Genomic DNA, 20,031 nt, shown 5'->3' with positions numbered 1-20,031 from the left:
TGCAGCCATGTCCCCTCGGTGCCCAGACCCAGAAGGGGAGTCCTCTCCGGCATCCCAGATGTGCAAGCTGGATATGTGACTTGCCTTCCTCTGCCTCAGCTTCTGCTGCCTAGAACCAATAGCTTAGTTCTCTCCAACAAACCAGATATGCGAGCTCGATATGTGACTCGCCCTCCTCTGTTTCAACTTCTTCTTCCTCAGGCCCCCATCGATGAGGTTTTGACATTCACCCTCCTCGTCCTTCGTATTCCCTCCTACCCTGAGAACTCTCTATCTCTATCTCTATCTCTCATGCCAATGCGGGCATGTCGTCGCTTGTGGAAAATGCCACGCCATTCTGAGGGAATGCTTGGGAAAGCCCTCGCCGCTCCCCCCACTCGCTTTGTTGAAGGGGATTATTGGTGGACTGTTGAAACAGGCCAATGGAGTAACGGAGGGAAGATTGAAATGATTTTTGTTGAAAGGGGGGGGGGGTAATGGACCGATGGTGTGAAGGAGGAAAGATTGAATGTAACAGAGGGATTGAACAAATGATGGTGTGAAGGAGAAAAGATGGAGAGAAATAGAGGTGAAGGGGGGACATTACATTGGGAAAATACAGCCCAGCCAAAGCATCCCCCCTACTCCCCCCCCCCCAAACAGCCCTTCAACAAGGGACCAAGGACAAGCTCCACAAAGACTAATTAAATAACTGATCCTCAGGTCACATACATGTCCATGTACAATATGCTCTCCCCCTGGTTTAAGTTGTCTAAATCCATAATTTTTTTGGAGGATGGTCAAATAGTTTTTCCCTGTTCCTCATTGATTTTATGTTAAATTGAGTTGTCCCAGAACTCTCATTTCCATACAACTGACAATGAAAGCAAATTTTATGTCTTTTTTATTGATCTGTTATGGGAATATAATTGAAGAAAATAATGCTGTATTTATGAAATAATGTCACAGAGATAAACTACTTTAACATCGAACTTCATTAAATATTTGTGAGTGCTCATTATTCCTGGTCAAATAATTCAAGATGTTGTAACATAATCACTCCTTTGTGCCTCAAGAAGACAAATTACAGATTTAAATTACAGCAGAGACAGAGCAGTTAAAAGTGCATCATTGAATGATGGGGCTTAACACAGAAAATCTTCATTCAGTGCAACTTTGCTTTGGAACTCAGAAAATGGTTCATCATTTGGAAGGTTTGTTTCTCTGTTTTGCAATATTTGGAAGGTTTGTTTGTATGTTTTACCATATTTGGATGGTTTGTACATCTTTGTATGAAATGATCTCTGAAATTAAAACTTTTAACAACATTAAAAATTGTCATGTCTGTAAAAATTTTGCAGAGTTGTGTTGGAGAAATGAACATTTTTTTTTTCAAGCAAGCTTTACCAAAACCACTGTAATGTTTTTGCTCAGCCTTTCCACTTTGCATTGGTTCTGTGAAGCTTTTTGTCAAACTGAAAAGGCAAATGAGATAAAAACAATATCTCTTGATGGAGATATTGTGCTTGGCGGTATTTATCCAATGCACATTTTTACTGCTGCTCATCATTTATTGAGGAAACAACCACCAGCCTTACAAACATGCAATACGTAAGTTCCACAGTTTCACTTCCAACAAAAAACATGTGTGTGTGTGTGTGTGTGTATATAAATATATATATATATATATATATATATATATATATATATATATATATATATATATATATATATATATATATATATATATACATATCCTTTGAATCCATTTATTTGTGATGTACGCACTTTCATTTTCCTCCCATTACTTTTGTCTCTTCCCAAGCTTTTCACTCTTTTCTCATACAACTACCCTTTATTATCTCCACACTCAAAAAACCTTCTCTTCCTATTCTCAATTGAAAATTTCACATTCCTTTTAAACTATCCCCAATTCTGCATTTATTGGCAGGCATGGATTCTAATATGAGTGATTGTAATAATCGTACACTTTTGGATGCCAAATTAATGGTCATTGGGGTCAAGATTGGTCAAATGATCAGGGGTAAGAATAGAAATCCTGTTTGACATGGTAATAAATGTAAACACACGATCGACTTCATTAAGTCTAAATGCAGATCAACGGTAAAATTAACTGGTTCAATATTGGAGTAAATTTTCTTTAAAGCAATTCTGAAGTGGTGTGTGTGTGTGTGTGTGTGTGTGTGTGTGTGTGTGTGTGTGTGTGTGTGTGTGTGTGTGTGTGTGTGTGAGTGTCTGTGTGTGTGTGTGTGTGTGTGTGTGTGTGTGTGTGTGTGTGTGTGTGTGTGGGGGGGGGAGTTGGGAAGGAGGGTGGGTGGGTCTTGCACAATCATAAATTTTCTAATCTCTGTAATACATGTCAAAGTGAAATTTTGACTTTGTTTGTTTATTTTATTTTATATACTTTCTTAAATGAAGCTTCATCACAATTGCTTTCCAATGTTGTAAAAAAACTAGAAAGAAGAAAACACTTAAATAATTTATTTCCTGAGGAGTTGTTCTGTGTAAAGGAAATTTCAATGTTGGTTGATGAATTGCAAGTTCATATTTTTCACAACAGGTGAATTTTCTGGTTCTCCGACCATACAATTCCTCCAAAATTGTTGAGTCAAATACCTCCCCATCACGTAATTTGGTTAAATTGCACTGAATAATATTGTGATTGAAAATCTGTTCCATTATTCTCATTTGCAGTAAGTTTGGTCCAAATCAATTTGTGAAGTGAAGTTACCAAATTTAAATATTGATTTAATAAAATTGACTCACCCTGGCATCTTGAACCAGAACCATATGACCTTCAATTTTGAAGCAGAACTAAAATCATTGGATCTCTAACGTCAACTAACATCCAATGCCTTCAGATGAGTCCAGTGGCTTAATGGCCATCTGATGCATCGCATTAATCTTGATGCCTTACCGTGTACATGAAACAACAGGATGAAAGCTTATCTCTTGGTCGAGAGTTAAACAATAGTACTTGTCTTGATGCCTTACCATGTGTATGAAACAATAGGATGAAAGCTTATCTCTTGGTCGAGATTCAAACCCCTGCCTTTGGAACAAACTCCCACACTCTCTTAAATCCCACTCTTCCCTCCAGGTCTTCAAAACAGTTGTTCACCACCATCTCTTTCCTTCCCTCACCAAAAGCCATGATCTTTTCGACCTACGTTAATCCACCCCAAACCCTCCTCCTTCAAATTCCCTGCTTTCTTTCCTGAAAGTCCCTGTAGTGTCCATCTTGTTTACCCCTTGTACCCCACCCCATCCCTCTCCCTTCCACAGTTCTCCTGTCTCTGTTCCCCACTGTTTTGTGCTTCTCTTTCCCACCCCTCCTGTCTCCTGCTCCCCTTGTTATACATTTTGTGTGTATGCTCTTTTAAGAGCATTGACATTGTATATAAAAGAAAATGACTTTTATACTTTCCAATTTTTCAGAATACTTGGAAGGACTTTACGTTGGGCCTTGATTATGGTTTATGCCATTCACGAGATCAATCAGAATGGTTATATTCTTCCAAATATCACACTTGGTTACATCATATATGATTCATGTTTTGCCATTCCCAAGGCATTGGAGGGATCTTTAAAATTTGTTGGAAACATTTTTTCAAGGAGGAAATCCCAGGATTTGTGCAAACTTAATGTTATTATTGGTCCGAATACATCAGAAGTGGCAAAATTTTTGAGTGAGCTTCACGAAGTGTTTGCTCTTCCACTGGTAAAATGAAATAAATTTTTGGTTGACATTTTTTTGTTTAATAGAAAACATCTCTTGAGCAACTACTTTTGTAATATGATTGTAAGAAATTCCATTCCAGGTTACTTATGGTGCTGCTTGCAAGTGTCTGAGTGATAAGAAACGATTTCCCTTCCTCATTCGCACAATGCCAAGTGATCTTCATCAAGTCACTGCCATGGCGCGTGTAGTGGGCTATTTTGGTTGGGAATATGTCGGTACACTTGCCATAGATGATGAATTTGGTCGGAGTGCAGAAGCACAGTTTCAAGTCTTGTCTGAGCAAGCTGGTGTTTGCTTTGCTTTCCGGGAGATTTTGGAGAAACATTACACTGAAGATCGGCTTGATGAAATAGGTGAGCAAAAATGTTCAAATTTATCACAGGATATTTTTTATTTTCCTGAAACGGATAAGCCAATTCGATGAAGTAAAATTTTTTGAAGTTATTTGTATGATTCTATCATGCATTTGTAAGAAAAATATTGCAACTTATTGCTTGAATTTCCCCAATTCCCTAAAATGTAAAGGTTTTGAATCATAAAACTGCACTTCAACTTCATTCAGATCATGGAATAATCTTGAAAGCAGGAAGTATCATGAAGTCGATTTGTGGTAAAGATCATATGCTATACAACAGGTTCATCATAAGGAACTCGCATTGACACTCCTATCCTCAGCGTGTGAGTGCCCATCTCAGACCACCTGAGGTGAGCGATATAAAATGCTGATATTTCCACAAAGTGATATGTTTTCTGGGGCACAATGCAAACCTGAAAATTATTTTTAAGACACTGCAACCATTCTTTGGTTATTTCTCTGAATTAAGCTCAGAGAGTGGGTTCCGCTGTCCGGCGATCTGAACATATGTACATACATATGTATTTCATGATGCTTTCTGCAAACTGTTTGGCATCTCACAAAACTCGGATGGTACATACCTCTGTTAACAGTTCACTAAAACATCTTCTCCTCACAAATTACTCCACCGATATGGACCAAATTGGCGACGATGCATCTGGACAGCAAAGTCTCATGGGGTTGTGCTTCCCATCCCGATTCATCCCCTATAAAGGGGGAGAACGGGGGGGTTTGTCCCAAATATGTTATTTTATTTAAAAACGTTCTTTTCAGAAACCACAAGACAGATCCAGACCAAAGCTGCATTAAGGCATCTGGACAATGCACGAAGCTTAAGTTGTACTCCTCATGGCTGTATCTCCCCAGAAATGGGGCCACACACCCCTCCGTGAATCCCCCATTTAGACTAAAACATCTTCTCCACAACTACATGAGTGATATGGACCAATTTTAGTAGAATGCATCAGGACAGTAAGGACTCATAGGGTTTTGCTCCTAATCCGGATCCACACATTTAAAGGGGGTAAAAGGAGAGCTTTGCCCAAATGTCTGTATTTCATTCAAAAATCTTCTTCTCAGGAGCCATCAACTCGATCCAGACCAAACTGGCCAAGCGGCATCGTGACCGTGCCATAACTTTAAGTTGTGCTCCCCATGGTGAATCTTTCCTACAAAGGGGACCATGGGCCCCCTCCCTGAATCACTAATCTTCAATAAAACATCTTATGCTCCACAACTACAAGACCGATATGGACCAAATTTGGTACAAGACTTCATAACAGTGAGGTCTCATGGGGTTGTGCTCCCCATCTGGATCCACCCCTATAAGAGGATGAAAAGGGGGTTTCACACCAAATTCAGGTAATTTATTTTCAAATATTCTCAGAAACCGACAGCCACATTCAGACCAAACTGTTCATGATACAAAAGGACCATGCTGTAATCTTAATTTGTACTCCCCATCACTGTACCACTTCAGGAAGTGTGGCCATGGCCCTTTCCCCCTTATACCTCATCTTCACCTTCCTTGTTCGGGAAATAAACATCAGTACCTGACGGGGCTATCTTTTACCTTGCTGGACTATATTTTAAAGTTTTGTGATATAGAGGTTGTTTTCGTCACATCATATATGGTATCTTATATAATAATGTGTGTGTGTTTGTGTGTGTGTGTGTGTGTGTGTGTGTGTGTGTGTGTGTGTGTGTGTGTGTGTGTGTGTGTGTGTGTGTGTGTGTGTGTATTTCTGTAACAATCCTTCCCCACCATTTGGTTGGACACCGGGCTTGACTCGAGCCACCCACAATTTCATTCTGATGAAAAATCTCAAAGCTCTATTTTGATTCTCACTGCTTTGAGAAGCCAAAGATGCTTCAGAGCTGTCATATTGACAATCGCAATGCACTCCTTATACATTTTCCCTTCATTTTACAATTAGCAAAGCCATAGTTAAAAGTATTTTGAGCATCGGTGTCAGAGGCCTTATGAAAATCAGCTTCAGTAATAAAGATAGCTGTCTGTTAAGTTCTGCAGTGTTCAAATAAGAATGTGGTATTCTCTCCAGCAGACATCAAACCTGTGTCATAAGAAATTTGTCTGAGGTCATTTTTTAATTTTTTAGATTCTCAATTCAAAATATTAGGTTTTTGCAAAATGAGAAAAGAAAAATATTGAAAATATTAAAAGAAAATATTAAAACTATCATCAGAAAAATGTTGAAACCGCGTGCGCAAGTTACTTATGGCAAAGTAACAGAGATGGGTTTCACTCTACTGAACATGTGCAGTATCCATCCGCAACACACCATTGGTGACGGGTTTCTTGGTGGAGGATGATCAGTCCACGAACGAGAATGGGCATTGTGTAAAGGGTACGTATGCAATTTGCATCGTTTATTTCTTTATAAACCGAGCTGAGAAGTTTAGCTGTTAAACCCCACATTGTGCATAACGAGTGCGAAGAGAACCGTGAGTACTCCACCAAGCACACCTCGTATCAAGAAGCAGTGAAGGAGTATAACTTTCGCGGTGCGGTTAGACATGATGAAAAGCCATTCGCGTGGTGAAAGAACAACGCAAGTTGCAAATATACATGGAATCGCTGCATCTGCTGTGCATTTGATTGCTAAAAGTTTTCAACAAATGAAGCTCCGACTGTATGACTCGGAAAACCCACGAGCACTAAAGAGATACCTCAAGCCACAGCTTCCTGTCATATGCCGGTCATATCCTCAGGCTTGGATGACTGTGTCTGTGTGCCAGGACGACGAGATTATTTTCTGCATGGAGGGTGGTTTGAGCGGTGTCAAAATGTATTGGATTATTGCACCAGTCTTGCATCTGTGCAAGATGGGCAGGGACATTGTCTCCAAGGAGTAAAGTTTTGTTGGTGAGATTGTTTTAATTGGTGTCATTTTCAATGAATCTGAAGAAGGCTTGAAGTAGGGAGGGGATTGGCATCCTCTTCAGCAGGGCTTAAGCCCACGTCTTCATGAAAGTATTTTTGTTTTTTTAACAATGTGTGTGTGTATATACATATATATATATATATATATATATATATATATATATATATATATATATATATATATGAAATTGGTGTCTTTTCGCATTCTTTCATCCACCTGATTGTTTTGTGTTCGGTTAGTGTTCCACTCCTCCACTGACAAAATTAAACTGTCTTATATTCTCTCACTTTGCTCTTCCATGAGTCGAGACTTTGAAAAAGATTCAAAATTGGTTTACACCTATTTAACAAATCTATTTTTTTGATAAAAAAAAGCTGATCGAACACATTCAAATCAGCACCTTCAGAAAGGTGGCCTTTTTAGGGATCTGTGCATTTCGGTGAAAACTGTATGAACATATGTTCAACTCTTAATGAACTCTGTTTCTTTTTTTTAATGAAGGAAATGCTTTTTCAAGTTCAAGCGCTAAAACATTTATCTTATATCTACACGACAAAGATTTTTTCCCTATTTCTGAAAGCTTTTTAAGGCACAATATTACTGGAAAAATATTGCTTTCAGGTGATGTGTTCATTGGATCTCCTTTGTTGAGAACTCTAAAATATGCACACATATATGATGGTTCTCTTGGATTTGGGGTAAGAAGTGGTCATATTCCAGGTCTCCAAGATTTTCTTTTCAGCTTTGTTGGTAATACACATATTTATGATGAACTCTTCAAAAGTATGGTGACAGAAGAACATAAACAAATCAACGATATTCAAGGGACATTCACAAAAATACAAAAGCAAAAAATTAATAACAAATGTGAAGATGACAACACAGTGTTTCAAACTATTGATAAAACTCAGTTAACAAAATCCACATTACCAAAACAATTAAATCCACTTCGTAATCTGAAGTCTGTTCAAAATAGCACTCATTCCAGATGTCGTGAAACAGTCTTTTCCACTGGCATTGGTTTGAATTCACGTTCAAGTGAAACATTGTCTGATGAAACCAGACAAAGAAATGAAAATGTTTCTCCAATCACATTCATGACTAAAAAACTGTCAAACCCTTTTGTCAATGAATTTTGGGAGAAAACTTTTAATTGCTCTTTGAATCCAAATGTGAATTCCTTAAAGCCATGTTCAGGATCTGAACGACTGGAGAATGTTAAAACCCCTCTCACAGACATGTCACAGCTTCGATATTCATACAATTCATATTTGGCTGTTTATGCTGTTGCTCACGGACTGAAAGACATGCAAGCTTGTGTTCCCGGCCACGGCCCGTTTATAAATTCATCTTGTGCAAGAATGAATGATTTTAATCCTTGGCAGGTAGGAAATGAAAATCTATATTTCAAGAGCCATTGCTTTGGTTAAAACTGCTTCTGTTCTTTAGAGTTTTGAATAAATATGTGAATTGGGCATTTATTACATCTACCACTGAAGGTGGAAGGAGGTTGTTTTTACCTGTATCTGTCTGTTTGTTACTTGGCGAAAATTTTTTTGTGACAAGTATGTTGGTCTGTAGCATTTGTCTGTCTGTCTGTTTGTTTGTCACACGATTTTTGGCTACAGTTTTCAAAAATCATTCTCAAATTTTTTGTGTATGTCGGTGACCCGCAAAGGGCAGCAATGCTTAATTTTGCTAAAGATCCGAGTCCGGATCCGGATCTGAGAATTTTTAAAGTGATTCTTCATCATTGAGAGATGGGAGCTAGAAACGATATATAGCACAATAACCCAAAAGGTTATGCATGAATTCACAAATATCTTGGTGGAAAGGTTGGATTTTTGATTTTCACGAATTAATTCAATTTTGGTGAAGATCCGAATCGAGATCTGGATACGATAATTATTAAATTATAACTGATTCTTCACCACTGAGAGACGTGGCTAAACACGATATTACATGATATCTCAAAACATTGTGGACAGATTTGGATGAAACTTCGTGAAAATGTTGTGTGTGTGACACCGACTAGTTGATTCGATTTTGGTCGGATCGGAAAATATTTCAAGTGATTCTTCACCATTTTGAGATTGTGCCAAAAACTATATGTGTGTCGCACAATATCTGAAAAGGCAATTGATGGATTCTGATGAAACTTGGTGGACAGGTTGGGTATTCCACCAGGATGAATTGATTCAATTTTGGTGAAGATCTGAATCCAGAACTGGACGTTTTGGAAGGATTCCAGAAAAGTTGTGTTGTGGATGGATTCGGACGAAACTTTGTGGACAGGTTTTGTGTGTAATAAGGATGAATCGTTGGATTGGGTCAGACCCCTTAAACTCTTTAGACCCGTTAATATAATTAAGGCTCTGTAAAACACCATAATCCCCTTTACACTGTGAAGACCCCGAAACCCTTTAGAATATTAGAGCCCTCAAGATCCGCACCGAGTGTCGTCCCATTTTTACAAGTGTCACTCTGAGTGGTGTTTCATCTGTTTGTGTGTGTCTGTCTGTTTGTCACACGATTTTTAACCTCAGTTTTCGAGCAATCGTTCTGAATTATTTTATTTTGTGTGTGGTTGACAAGGAAGAATTGATTCAATTTTAGTGAAGATTCAAATCCAGATCCGAATATGAGAATTTTTTAAGTGATTTTTCACCATTGAGAGATGGGGCCAAAAACTATGTACAGCAGGATATCTCAAAAAGTTGTGGATGAGTTATGACAAAACTAGGCGGATGAGTTGGTTATGTTGCAAGAACAAGCCAATTCCATTTTGGTTGAGGTCCGGATCAGTGGCATACAAAATGTAAACTATTCAGCCTGGGGAAGGTATGTGAGTAGGGTGAATATACTGATTCTGGCTCACTTTTCCCTATGTAAATGAATGGAGGATTTTCAGCGATTCCCTTTTTTTTTCCCTAAAAATAAACCCCCTTTTTATCCCAAGGTATATTTATTTGTCTCCGCTTTTAAGCTGGGGGCTCTCTATTCAAATAACCCATACAACAAGATAAAGATTTGTTAAAGGTGATTCTAAAGAAATATCTGAAACGTCTAAGCCCCGGGACACTCTTTATCAAATAACCGATGCATATTGTTTAGCTCACTCATTGAACCTATAAAGATTTGTTCATTCTCAAATTCCTTCAATAGTTTAATTTTCTTTGCACAATAATCCCCATCTAAATTATTGAAAAACAAAACATTTGAATCTTTATATTTTTTAAGATACCCCTTTTGTGCTATTACGAAATGATAAACTTCTCTTAATGCTCTTGTTTGACCACCTCCTGAGCGACATATCATTTTGAGATTATAGTAAATTGTTTTTTCATTGTTCAATTGATAACCATCAAAGTTTTCAGTCCATTCAAGGATATTCATTTTTTTCTTTACATCCTCTAACTTACTACTTTTTAAATTGATTCGCTTATTTGTTTTATTTACCTTTGTTTTAGTTATTTTTTCAATAAGACTTATTTGATATTTTTCACATTCATTATGTTTTCCATTTATATACCAAGACTGAGATTTTCTCCACTCTTTAGTTTGATTAATACTTGGTTTAATCATTTATATATTGCGAAAAAACGCGGCGGTAGCCCTTAAAAAACCCTAACCCATCTTCCCATCGTTAAAACACAATCTATTCTATTCACTCTATCATACAATATCCATATGGAACACAATCTATTCCATTATCTAAAATATATCTCTTATCAACAAAGGCTCCTAATGCCTTTTTATTTACTTCTTCACTATATATGTTATGTTTATAACTTCTTATTGTATTCATTTTCCTATATTCATCAAACAATTATAATAATTTCTAAAAGTTATTGATTTCTTTATTACATATTTCTTTATTCCCTTTAACCTCTTATCAATCTGATCACCATACTTATAAGCATATGCCTTTGCTCTCAATCCAATAAACTCACTCATTACTTTTCCACCCAACTCATCCTTAAACTTACCAATAACCTTTTCATTCTTTTTGGAAAATAACTCACTCTTCTTGCTGAAATTACTTGTATCATATACTCTAATATTTTTCTTCATATCTTCATAAACATCATCAGTTTTTATATCTAGGATAAAACTATCAGTGTCCATATACAACAATGAAACATTTTCACCATACTCTTTCTTTAAGTCATTATACAAATAATCATACATCAATATCTTTGATAAATCAAGAACTGCTGTTCCAATATAAATTGGTTTATCCATTACAATACTTTCCTTTTTCATATGAATTGCAGAAAAGTTCTCTGAAAAAACCTCTTCTCTCTCAAAATTTGGTTTATTTATCAATCTCGAAGCTTCTTTCCAAGATGTTGCGAATCTAATGTTTTGCCTGTTTCTAACATTTTCCATAGTCTTTCCAAATACAGCATTATTCATTAATTTATAAAAGTCCCCTTCAAATTTTACTTTTGTATTTGCGCTCATATCTGTATTGAATTGAATATACTTTTTCACCCAAGGACTTTGTTTAAATTTTAAAACTCTATGAATTTTAGCTACTCTCAATCCTTCTCTCAAAAACTGTTTTAAGCTTCTCTGATGCAAAACATATCCCTCTTTATCATAGAATGTTGTTAATAACTTTTCTGTTGATTTACCTTTAATATTAAAACTTTTATGATAATCACTTAACCATTCTTTCTTTGGGGTTTCTTTCTCACATGCAAAAGGAAGATCTTTATGCTTATTATGAAGATCACTCGGGCACCTCAAATCAACTTCAAAATAATAACCTTCTTCTTCCTCATTCAATTCCTCTTGAGAAGAAATAACAATATTCATCAAAGCCTTTTCATAATCCTTTTCTTCCACCCACTCTAATTTACCATAAGGCAGAGATTGAGACATTGCCCATCCATACAAATTATTAGCATCAAAATACATCAAATAATTACTATCTTTTTCACTATCATAATTTCGAAGATATTTATTATTTGCTTTAGCATATCTTTTTGAACATACTTGTGATATTCCACCTCTCTTGGACTTCTCAATCATCAAAAGCATATCAACATCACTGATTAAATCTATATCTTGTTTTGTCATTTTCAACATTGCACTCCAAGCTAAACCAGGAGCTGTGAAATAGTGGGCAGGATCTAATCCAGAACAATTTTTATTATGACAGAGTGATCTAAAAGCTTCAAACACATCAGCTAACAATAAAACATCTGTTTTTAGATATAAATCATGATATTCTCCAAGGTTCTTTATCTTAAATATTTTCCATATTTCTTGTGCGTGTTTATATTCCTTATCACTTATCTCTTCTTCATAAAGGTTATTATAGAAACCTTCTTTTGATGGAAGTTGTGTTTCTTTAAATCTCATAAATGAATCCATATAATCATAAGGATAAATTCCCTTACTTGTAAGAATTTTCTCTTTACTTTGAATTTCATTCCTTGTTTGAATTTCCTCTCTCGTAAGAATTCCTTCTTTAATCAGAATTTCATCTTTAATCAGAATTTCCTCTTTAGTTAGAATTTCATTCATTGTTCGAATTTTCTTAATAATTAGAATTTCATCTTAAGTTAGAATTTCTTCATTAATTTCCTTATTAATTAGAATTTCCTCTTTACTTTGAATTCTCTCTTTAATCTGAATTTCCTCTTTAGTTAGAATTTCCTCTTTTGGAAAGAATGAATTAAGATTTGGAAAAGAGCCCGTGGAGCTTAGATTTGATGCGAGGTAGGCTAGTGGTGTTCCCATAAACTTGTAAGAATCTAGAAACCTAATACGAGTTAAAGGTTTTGTGAATATCATTTTTGTAAATGAAATATACTTTTGACTTGTGTTTGTTATGGCAGAAATATTCCCTGGTGTTTTTGAAAGTTCATTTATAAATAGATGTGTATCATAGTTGGCGCTGTTGTGAAGAAAGACTGGAATAAAAGAAGGTAATTTATAATTAAGATTACAACAGGAATGAGCGGGACCTCTATATTTACCAGTAAGATGACAATGATCCCCAACTTTAGACTCCTTAATTTCCATCTCACAAATATGACAGATATTGTTCTTTCTAAATTCTAATTTTTCTTCTTTGGTTAATTTCATCGGTTCATTTGTTTCTTTCATTAATTTAGTGAGTCTTGTACAATCCTTTTCTAATCGTTTTACAAACTCTTGTGAAGCTTTTTTTCCACGATAATGTTCAAGTTTGTTATACTTTTCTCCAACAGATGATTTGATATAATAACAGAAACCACAAGGAATATGTTTTTGATATTTATTTGTATATGATTCTTTTGGATTAGGAGAAGCAGTATTAATCTTTTTAAGGATACACTCAAAATCAGCGTATATCACAAATGGGTGCATGATAGATTTATTATAATCTTCAAAAGAAATCTTTTCACCAGGTTTAGGCATTATAATTACAGCTGATTTATGATTACTGCAATATTTTGAATGTTGTTCCAATCGTTCTTTTGTATGAAATGAATTAAGACATCGCTTACAAGGATATATTTTGTTTGCTGTTCTGAATACCTGAGAAGAGATTAATCTTGATAAATTATTGATGTATGTGTAATGTGAATTCTTTCCAACACCAAAATATAAAATATCGATGTGTGTTTCTTCATTTTTATAGTTGTTTGAAATTTTTAATATTTGAACTTTGTTTGTATCCGTTAATCCATATACATTAATAGAAAGATTATTATTTTTCTCAAATTTAGGAATATCTGTTAGTGGCATTGGGAATTTAAAATCTTTAATGTCCAAGGTATTCTCATATTTCATATATTGTTTTACTCTTTCTGAATTACATTTTGGTGGATGAAAGTGAGCAAGAACAGACCAGAGAAAACATTTATTATCATTGTTCTTAATATTAACAACTGCCTTAATATTTAGTTTTATTTCTTTTGGTAATTCAATATAAGAAGAAGCTTTAAGAGGGTTTGATTTTAGAATGTGTATATCTAAAAAGATGATTTTTTTAATATTGAATCCACTTCCTACCACTGTATTATCAACATCCTCCGCTTGTCTTGATAGTTCTTCATAAACCCCACTATTCAAAAAATCTTGAAATGATGTTATAAAATGAAGATCTGTTCTCATATAAGGAGTTTGTTCTTCATCTTGTCTTTTCATATTCATTTTCACTCCCATATAAAACTTTAAAGTTTTCATTTCTTTTAATGTCTTTTTAATAAATTTTTCAACATCGGGTTTCACTATTTCAATTGATTCAGCTATTGATGATGGACCGGGTTCTCCAAATTGAAAAATCCTTATTTTTATATGTCCTTTAAATGCCCCATCAGTGTTTTTAATGTAATAGTCTCCCTTTACTTTAAACTCATTTTTCTTGTGTTTTTGTGATTGAAGATGTCTATTATAACTACTCTTCAAAACATCCTTTGAGCAGATATCACAATGTTTTCTTTCCAACTCAAGAGGAGATATTTTATGAAACAGATTAAATGTGTGTTTGTTGGTTCGGAGGTGTTTTCTATAATGTTTATATTTGTGATTACAAACATCGCAGTATGTTGTATTCACCATATTTATATAATAAATCTTTGCTTAAACTAAAATTTTCTTGATGAAAATTTTGTTTATTTTACAGGTGAATCTGTGCTTAAAACCATTTTATCCTCCAACTTTTTCACTTAATAAATACAATGTTTCAAGACACAAAAGACAAGTTTCAATCAATCTCTTCATTTGTTAAAGATACTGAGAAATATGTCAAGGATGTAAAATTGAACAAAGATAAATATAACAACTATTGGATAAAAACTATTATGGTAAATAATCTGAGTTCTTCAATTTCCTTCAGTGGAAGGGCTTTTAGTATACCTGGTAGAACATCAATTAAAGTATCTCTAACAAAAGTTTCTCCTCTCCTTCTAGTAATATATTCAAAACTAGAAAAAGCAATGAAACAAGAAAAAGTATCAAAAAACAAAAACCTTATAGATGAAGCTTTAGAAAGAAAAGATAAGACCATCTGTAATATGCAAGGAGAAATTTGTATTTTTTTCAACAACCCTAAAGATGTAAATCCTGATGAAATAAAGGATGTTAATATATCAGGTGAAATGACATTTCGTTCAATAGTAATTAACGATCATTTTAAAATTACCTTTAATATAAAAAATGTTGTCGTTGAATCTGATAATGAAAAAAAATATATCGATATCGATGGTAATATTATTAAATATGAGTCAATATACAACTGAAAGTATAGATGAATTTCAGTTTAAGTAAAGTTTTACTTTATAAACATGCTAGACTTTCCTGATTCTCCATATGACAAATTTGAGAATTGTCCTGCGTGTGAAAGACGGGGATTAAACCAGAGTCAAAAGCCTATAAACAATGTATATTCTGTGATTATCTTCTAATTAATGATAATAAAAAATATAAAAAGGAAAATAATTCTTTTAGATTTACACCAAAAATGAATTACTTTACAAGATTGATTAGAGAAATGAATGTAAAGTATGAGGGTGATAACACACCTTTCCTTACAAGGGAAGAAACTGAACGTATAAGAGAAATGTTCAAAGGATTGTTGTTATATATTATTCATGGATGTAATTTTCAGGGAAATATCAACACAAGATATTGTATAAATAAAATAATGGATTAATTATCTTGAAATTAAACCTGAACTTAGGATAAAATATAGAGTTTCTAAAAAAAACCAAGAATAAATTAAATAACCTGTTTTCCAAATATATAAATGAATGATTTTTTACCTATTTGGGAAAATAAGATAAAATTTAACAACCATAAAAATCTCCCAAATTCATTAAGATATCTCATAGTTGGTTCAAGTGGATGTGGAAAAACCTGCTTACTTTTAAAAATGCTCCTCACTCCCAACTTTTTAGATTATGATAATTTAATAATTTTCACAAAGTCGAGTTTTCAACCAGAGTATCAACTACTCTCACAAGGTTTTAATGCTGGTCTTCAAAAAGAAGATATAATCAGTTTATTTAAACGTCAAAAAAACCTAAATGATTATAACATTGAAGATATAATTCAACTATTTTGTGATACACAGAGATGTAAAAAGAAATCAAATCCTATAACTTGTATTCTTAGTGATAATACGGATGATATACCGTCTCCGCAAGATTTGGATAAATCAAAAAAGAACCTCGTTATCTTTGATGATTGTGTTAATGAGAGAAACCAAACGGTAATGGACAGCTACTACACAAGAGGGAGACATTCTTCTTGTAATTGTATTTATCTTAGTCAATCGTACTTTCAACTTCCTCGTCGTTCCATCAGAAACAATGCTAATACTTTTATTTTATTCAAGTTAAATTCAATAGATATCAATAATTTTTGGAGAGATAATTGTTCTACATTATGTAGTAAAAAGAAATTTGAGGATTACATGATGCACACGACTGAAAAATATAAATATATTGTTGTGAAACAAGATGAGATATTAAGGGATATATTTTTTGTTTTATAAACAATTACATATATAAATGACAACTATTATTATAAATCTTGTGGGTAAATCTGCTTCTGGAAAAAACTTTCATAAATCAAGGTTCTTGTGTAGTACAAATGAGAATATTGTAAATTTACTTAAAAAACACCCGGTGATACGCATTGTATCAACAACAACTAGAGCAATAAGACCTGGAGAAGTAAAAGGTGAAGATTATCACTATATTTCATTGGAGGAACATATGCGATTGAGGAATGAAGGACAAATATTTGAGGAGGTTTCTCTTGGTACAACAAAATATTCACATTGTAAGAGTGAGTTAAGGAAACTAAAATCTGGTGGTGTTGGGATATTAGAAACTAATCCAGAAGGAACGAGACAAATTATTAAATATCTGAGCGGAGTGAAGATTTTATCATTCGGTTTTGATGTTGATGAAGAAACTCAACGCAAACGTATGAAAAGCAGAGATGCAAGGATTAGTGAAGAAGAAATTACAACTCGCATTAATGTTAATAAAGAATTTGATGAAATATTTAAAGAAAAGGATTTATTTGAACACATCTACTTGAATGATGAAGAAAAGGAAAATTTCCCTGTTGATCTTTACAATTCATTAAATTATATTTTACAATAAATAAATGGATGCAAAAGAAAGAGCAAGAAGATTTAAGGAACATCAAGAGTTGGTTTCAAAAGTTGTAAAACAACAGGAAGACATAAAGAAGAAACGCAGACAGAAACTAACGGGCGAAGAAGCATTTGAAAGAAAACAAGAAAAAAATTTTAAACCACTTTTAAAAACTTCCCAAGAGAAAATGAAAGATGTTTCCACAGTTCCCACAGTAGAATATACTCCTAAAAAAACTTATAATGTTAAAAGATTTTGATCAAATGACGGAGGAAGAATTAGAGCATTTAGGAGAATTAGAATATGATGATGAAGATTTATTTCAACAACTGGAAGAGAATAATCAACCCCCTGATTATATTGTGAATGCTCTTCAAAACAATGAATATTCAGCGGATTCAAAAACCAAAGCAGGACTCATTCCAACAGAACAACCAGCAATATTTCATCTTGTTCAAGAAAAGGTATTGATATTTAATGATGAATTAAGGTTCTTGGGTTCTGCTCAACCCCCTGTTAAACTAACTCCGAGATTAATGTTTCTTCTCACAAAAGATGGAAGACAAGGTTCAACTGTGAGGGATGAATCAAAGTATATTGATAAACCATTGGATATGGAAAATAATGATGATAGAGTATATATTGATCTGCTGAACACTCTAAATTATAAGGTTATTCTTTCTGGTAAAAGTAGGAAGAATGAGAAGGAGAAACACATTATTCAGGCTTTAAGTATCCTTGGTTCAGGTGTTAGTTTTCTTCCAAATGACCCATCACAATTAGTTAATAGACTGTTAATGTTGTTAGGCAGTAAGAAGGCTGGAAATAACAATTGTTTTAATGAAGCATCAGCCATTTTAGACCAGTTGATGAACATGAAAATAATTAATAAATATCAATATAAAGACATTTTATCTCATATTAAATAAGATGAGAAGCACAATCCTTCGTTTCAATTTCACAACAAGCGACCACACATCTTATTTCCCATATCCACTACAACTTGACACAACAAAAGAATATGAGGCATCTTTATTGTCCATGGAAACTTATAATACCTTATTTAATATAACCGAAAAAAATGACAAGTTTAGTTATAATCCGGGAAGTGGATACAAAACGATAACAGTCTCACCCGGAGCATATGAGATTTCTCAAATATCTTCCGAAATTGCTCGTCTTATGAAAGAACAGGGTGATGAACCAAAAAATATTGTTTTAGACATTCAAAAACATACTTCAAAATCAACGATTAAAGTTAAAAATAACTACAAGGTTGATTTCACAATTGATAATTCATTTAGAGAGTTATTGGGTTTCTCCTCAAAAAAGATTGAAACTAATGGGACGTTTTACAGTGATAATGTCATTAAAATATCCTCGGGAATAAATTCAGTGTTAATTCACTGTGATTTGATTGATGGTGCTTATAATGATGGAAAAAAAACAAATACAATATTTTCATTCAGCGCATACTCAACCCCAATTGGTTATAAATTCAATATGAACCTAAAAATTTGGTTTATCTACCTGTGTCAGGAAAAACCATACACAGAGTAAATTTTAGGATAACCGACCAAGATAATCGTGTGATTTCTTTTAATGGAGAAGTTATATCCATCAGAATTCACCTACGTGAAGTTTTCCAATAAATAAATATGATGGTTATTGTGAGGAAACACGAGTTGGGAAAATATAAAATAATTACAGAGGATGGGATGTTCCTTTCTCCATACTACAAGGGTGAAGGTATGTATCTTGGTAGAGGATACTATAAACCTAAGAGACAAAGGGGTGTTGGACATCAATTTAGAGGAGATTGGATAATTGATACTCTCATGGGTATTGGTTCAACTATTCTTAAACATAAAGATCTAATTGGTTCAACTGCTTCTGCTGTGGGAAATGTAGCAGGTGCTGTAAAGAGTATAAAAGATGCTCAGAAGGAATCTCATAAATTACAAGCAATAAAAGAAATTAAGAAAAGTAAAACTCAGTTGTCCCCCCAAGAACGACAGAAAATAATTCAAATACTTGGATCAGGGTTTCAAAAGTTTTAACATCTTTTTTCCTAAATAAATACAAGTATGGAAGCAATTGATAGTATCTATGATTTGGATGATACTATTATTATCTCAAACTCCACTAAAAAAGAAGATTACTTCAAGGTAAATGCAATAACTGGAACAGACTGGAATACGAATGGTACAAAAAGTATTGAAATAAATAATCAACAAACCTATTTGAATCTCTCCGAAAGTTTCTTGTTGTGTAAATTTAAATTCAATAAAGCTGGGAATAACACAAACGCTACACTTGTAAATGATTTCTTCTGGAAAATGTATGATAGTGTGCGTTTGTATATTGGAACACAAGAAGTTGAAGCGGTTGATTATGTCTCTGCTGTATCTGAAATGATGAAATTTACACTCTATACATTCAGTGATAGAATGGGAAAGGGGTCTGTCGAAGGTTTTATTCCTGATATGTCAACGGGAACAAACACAGACCCTGGATATACTCAAAGGAAAGGAATGTATAATGATGATACAAAAGCAGAAAATAGTTTTACTGTGGCAGTTCCTCTTAAAGGTATATTTGGATTTTGTGATCATGATAAAGTTCTGTATGGTCTTAAAATTAGATTTCAACTACAGAGGAATGATAATGAAAATCGATTGATTTTTGGTGTTGGTAATGCTTTTGGTGATAAGAATAAATTTGTCATTGAGGAGATGAGTTGGTATATCAGTGAATATACTCCTAATCTTAAAACAGAAGAGATGCTGAATCGAAGACTTAACTCAAAGAAACCACTCAGTGTATCATACCTCAAAAGAAGATGTCAACACGTTAAACTCAACCAAACTACTTACACGTGGAATTTGGGTGTTCTGGAAGGAAAGCCACGATATC

The 20,031-nt window shown here is 34.0% G+C and overlaps 1 protein-coding gene across 1 annotated transcript in view; it reads left to right on the top strand.

Annotated features, from left to right (window-relative positions):
* Positions 1 to 20,031, top strand: part of LOC147034853 (extracellular calcium-sensing receptor-like) — a 44,168-nt gene continuing 24,137 nt past the window's right edge. Inside the window, exons 1-5 of the mRNA XM_085857756.1 lie at positions 1 to 1,193; positions 1,341 to 1,590; positions 3,439 to 3,721; positions 3,822 to 4,095; positions 7,505 to 8,388. Coding sequence (XP_085713882.1) covers positions 1,115 to 1,193; positions 1,341 to 1,590; positions 3,439 to 3,721; positions 3,822 to 4,095; positions 7,505 to 8,388 — 1,770 coding nt within the window. The 5' untranslated portion in view covers positions 1 to 1,114. The remainder of the gene's footprint in view (positions 1,194 to 1,340; positions 1,591 to 3,438; positions 3,722 to 3,821; positions 4,096 to 7,504; positions 8,389 to 20,031) is intronic.

This window comes from Eptatretus burgeri, chromosome 1, assembly GCF_056783735.1.
Source record: "Eptatretus burgeri isolate ZD-2024b chromosome 1, Ebu_testis_v1, whole genome shotgun sequence".
Taxonomy (NCBI): Eukaryota; Metazoa; Chordata; class Myxini; order Myxiniformes; family Myxinidae; genus Eptatretus; species Eptatretus burgeri.
This window is presented reverse-complemented; position numbering and strand designations above follow the sequence as displayed.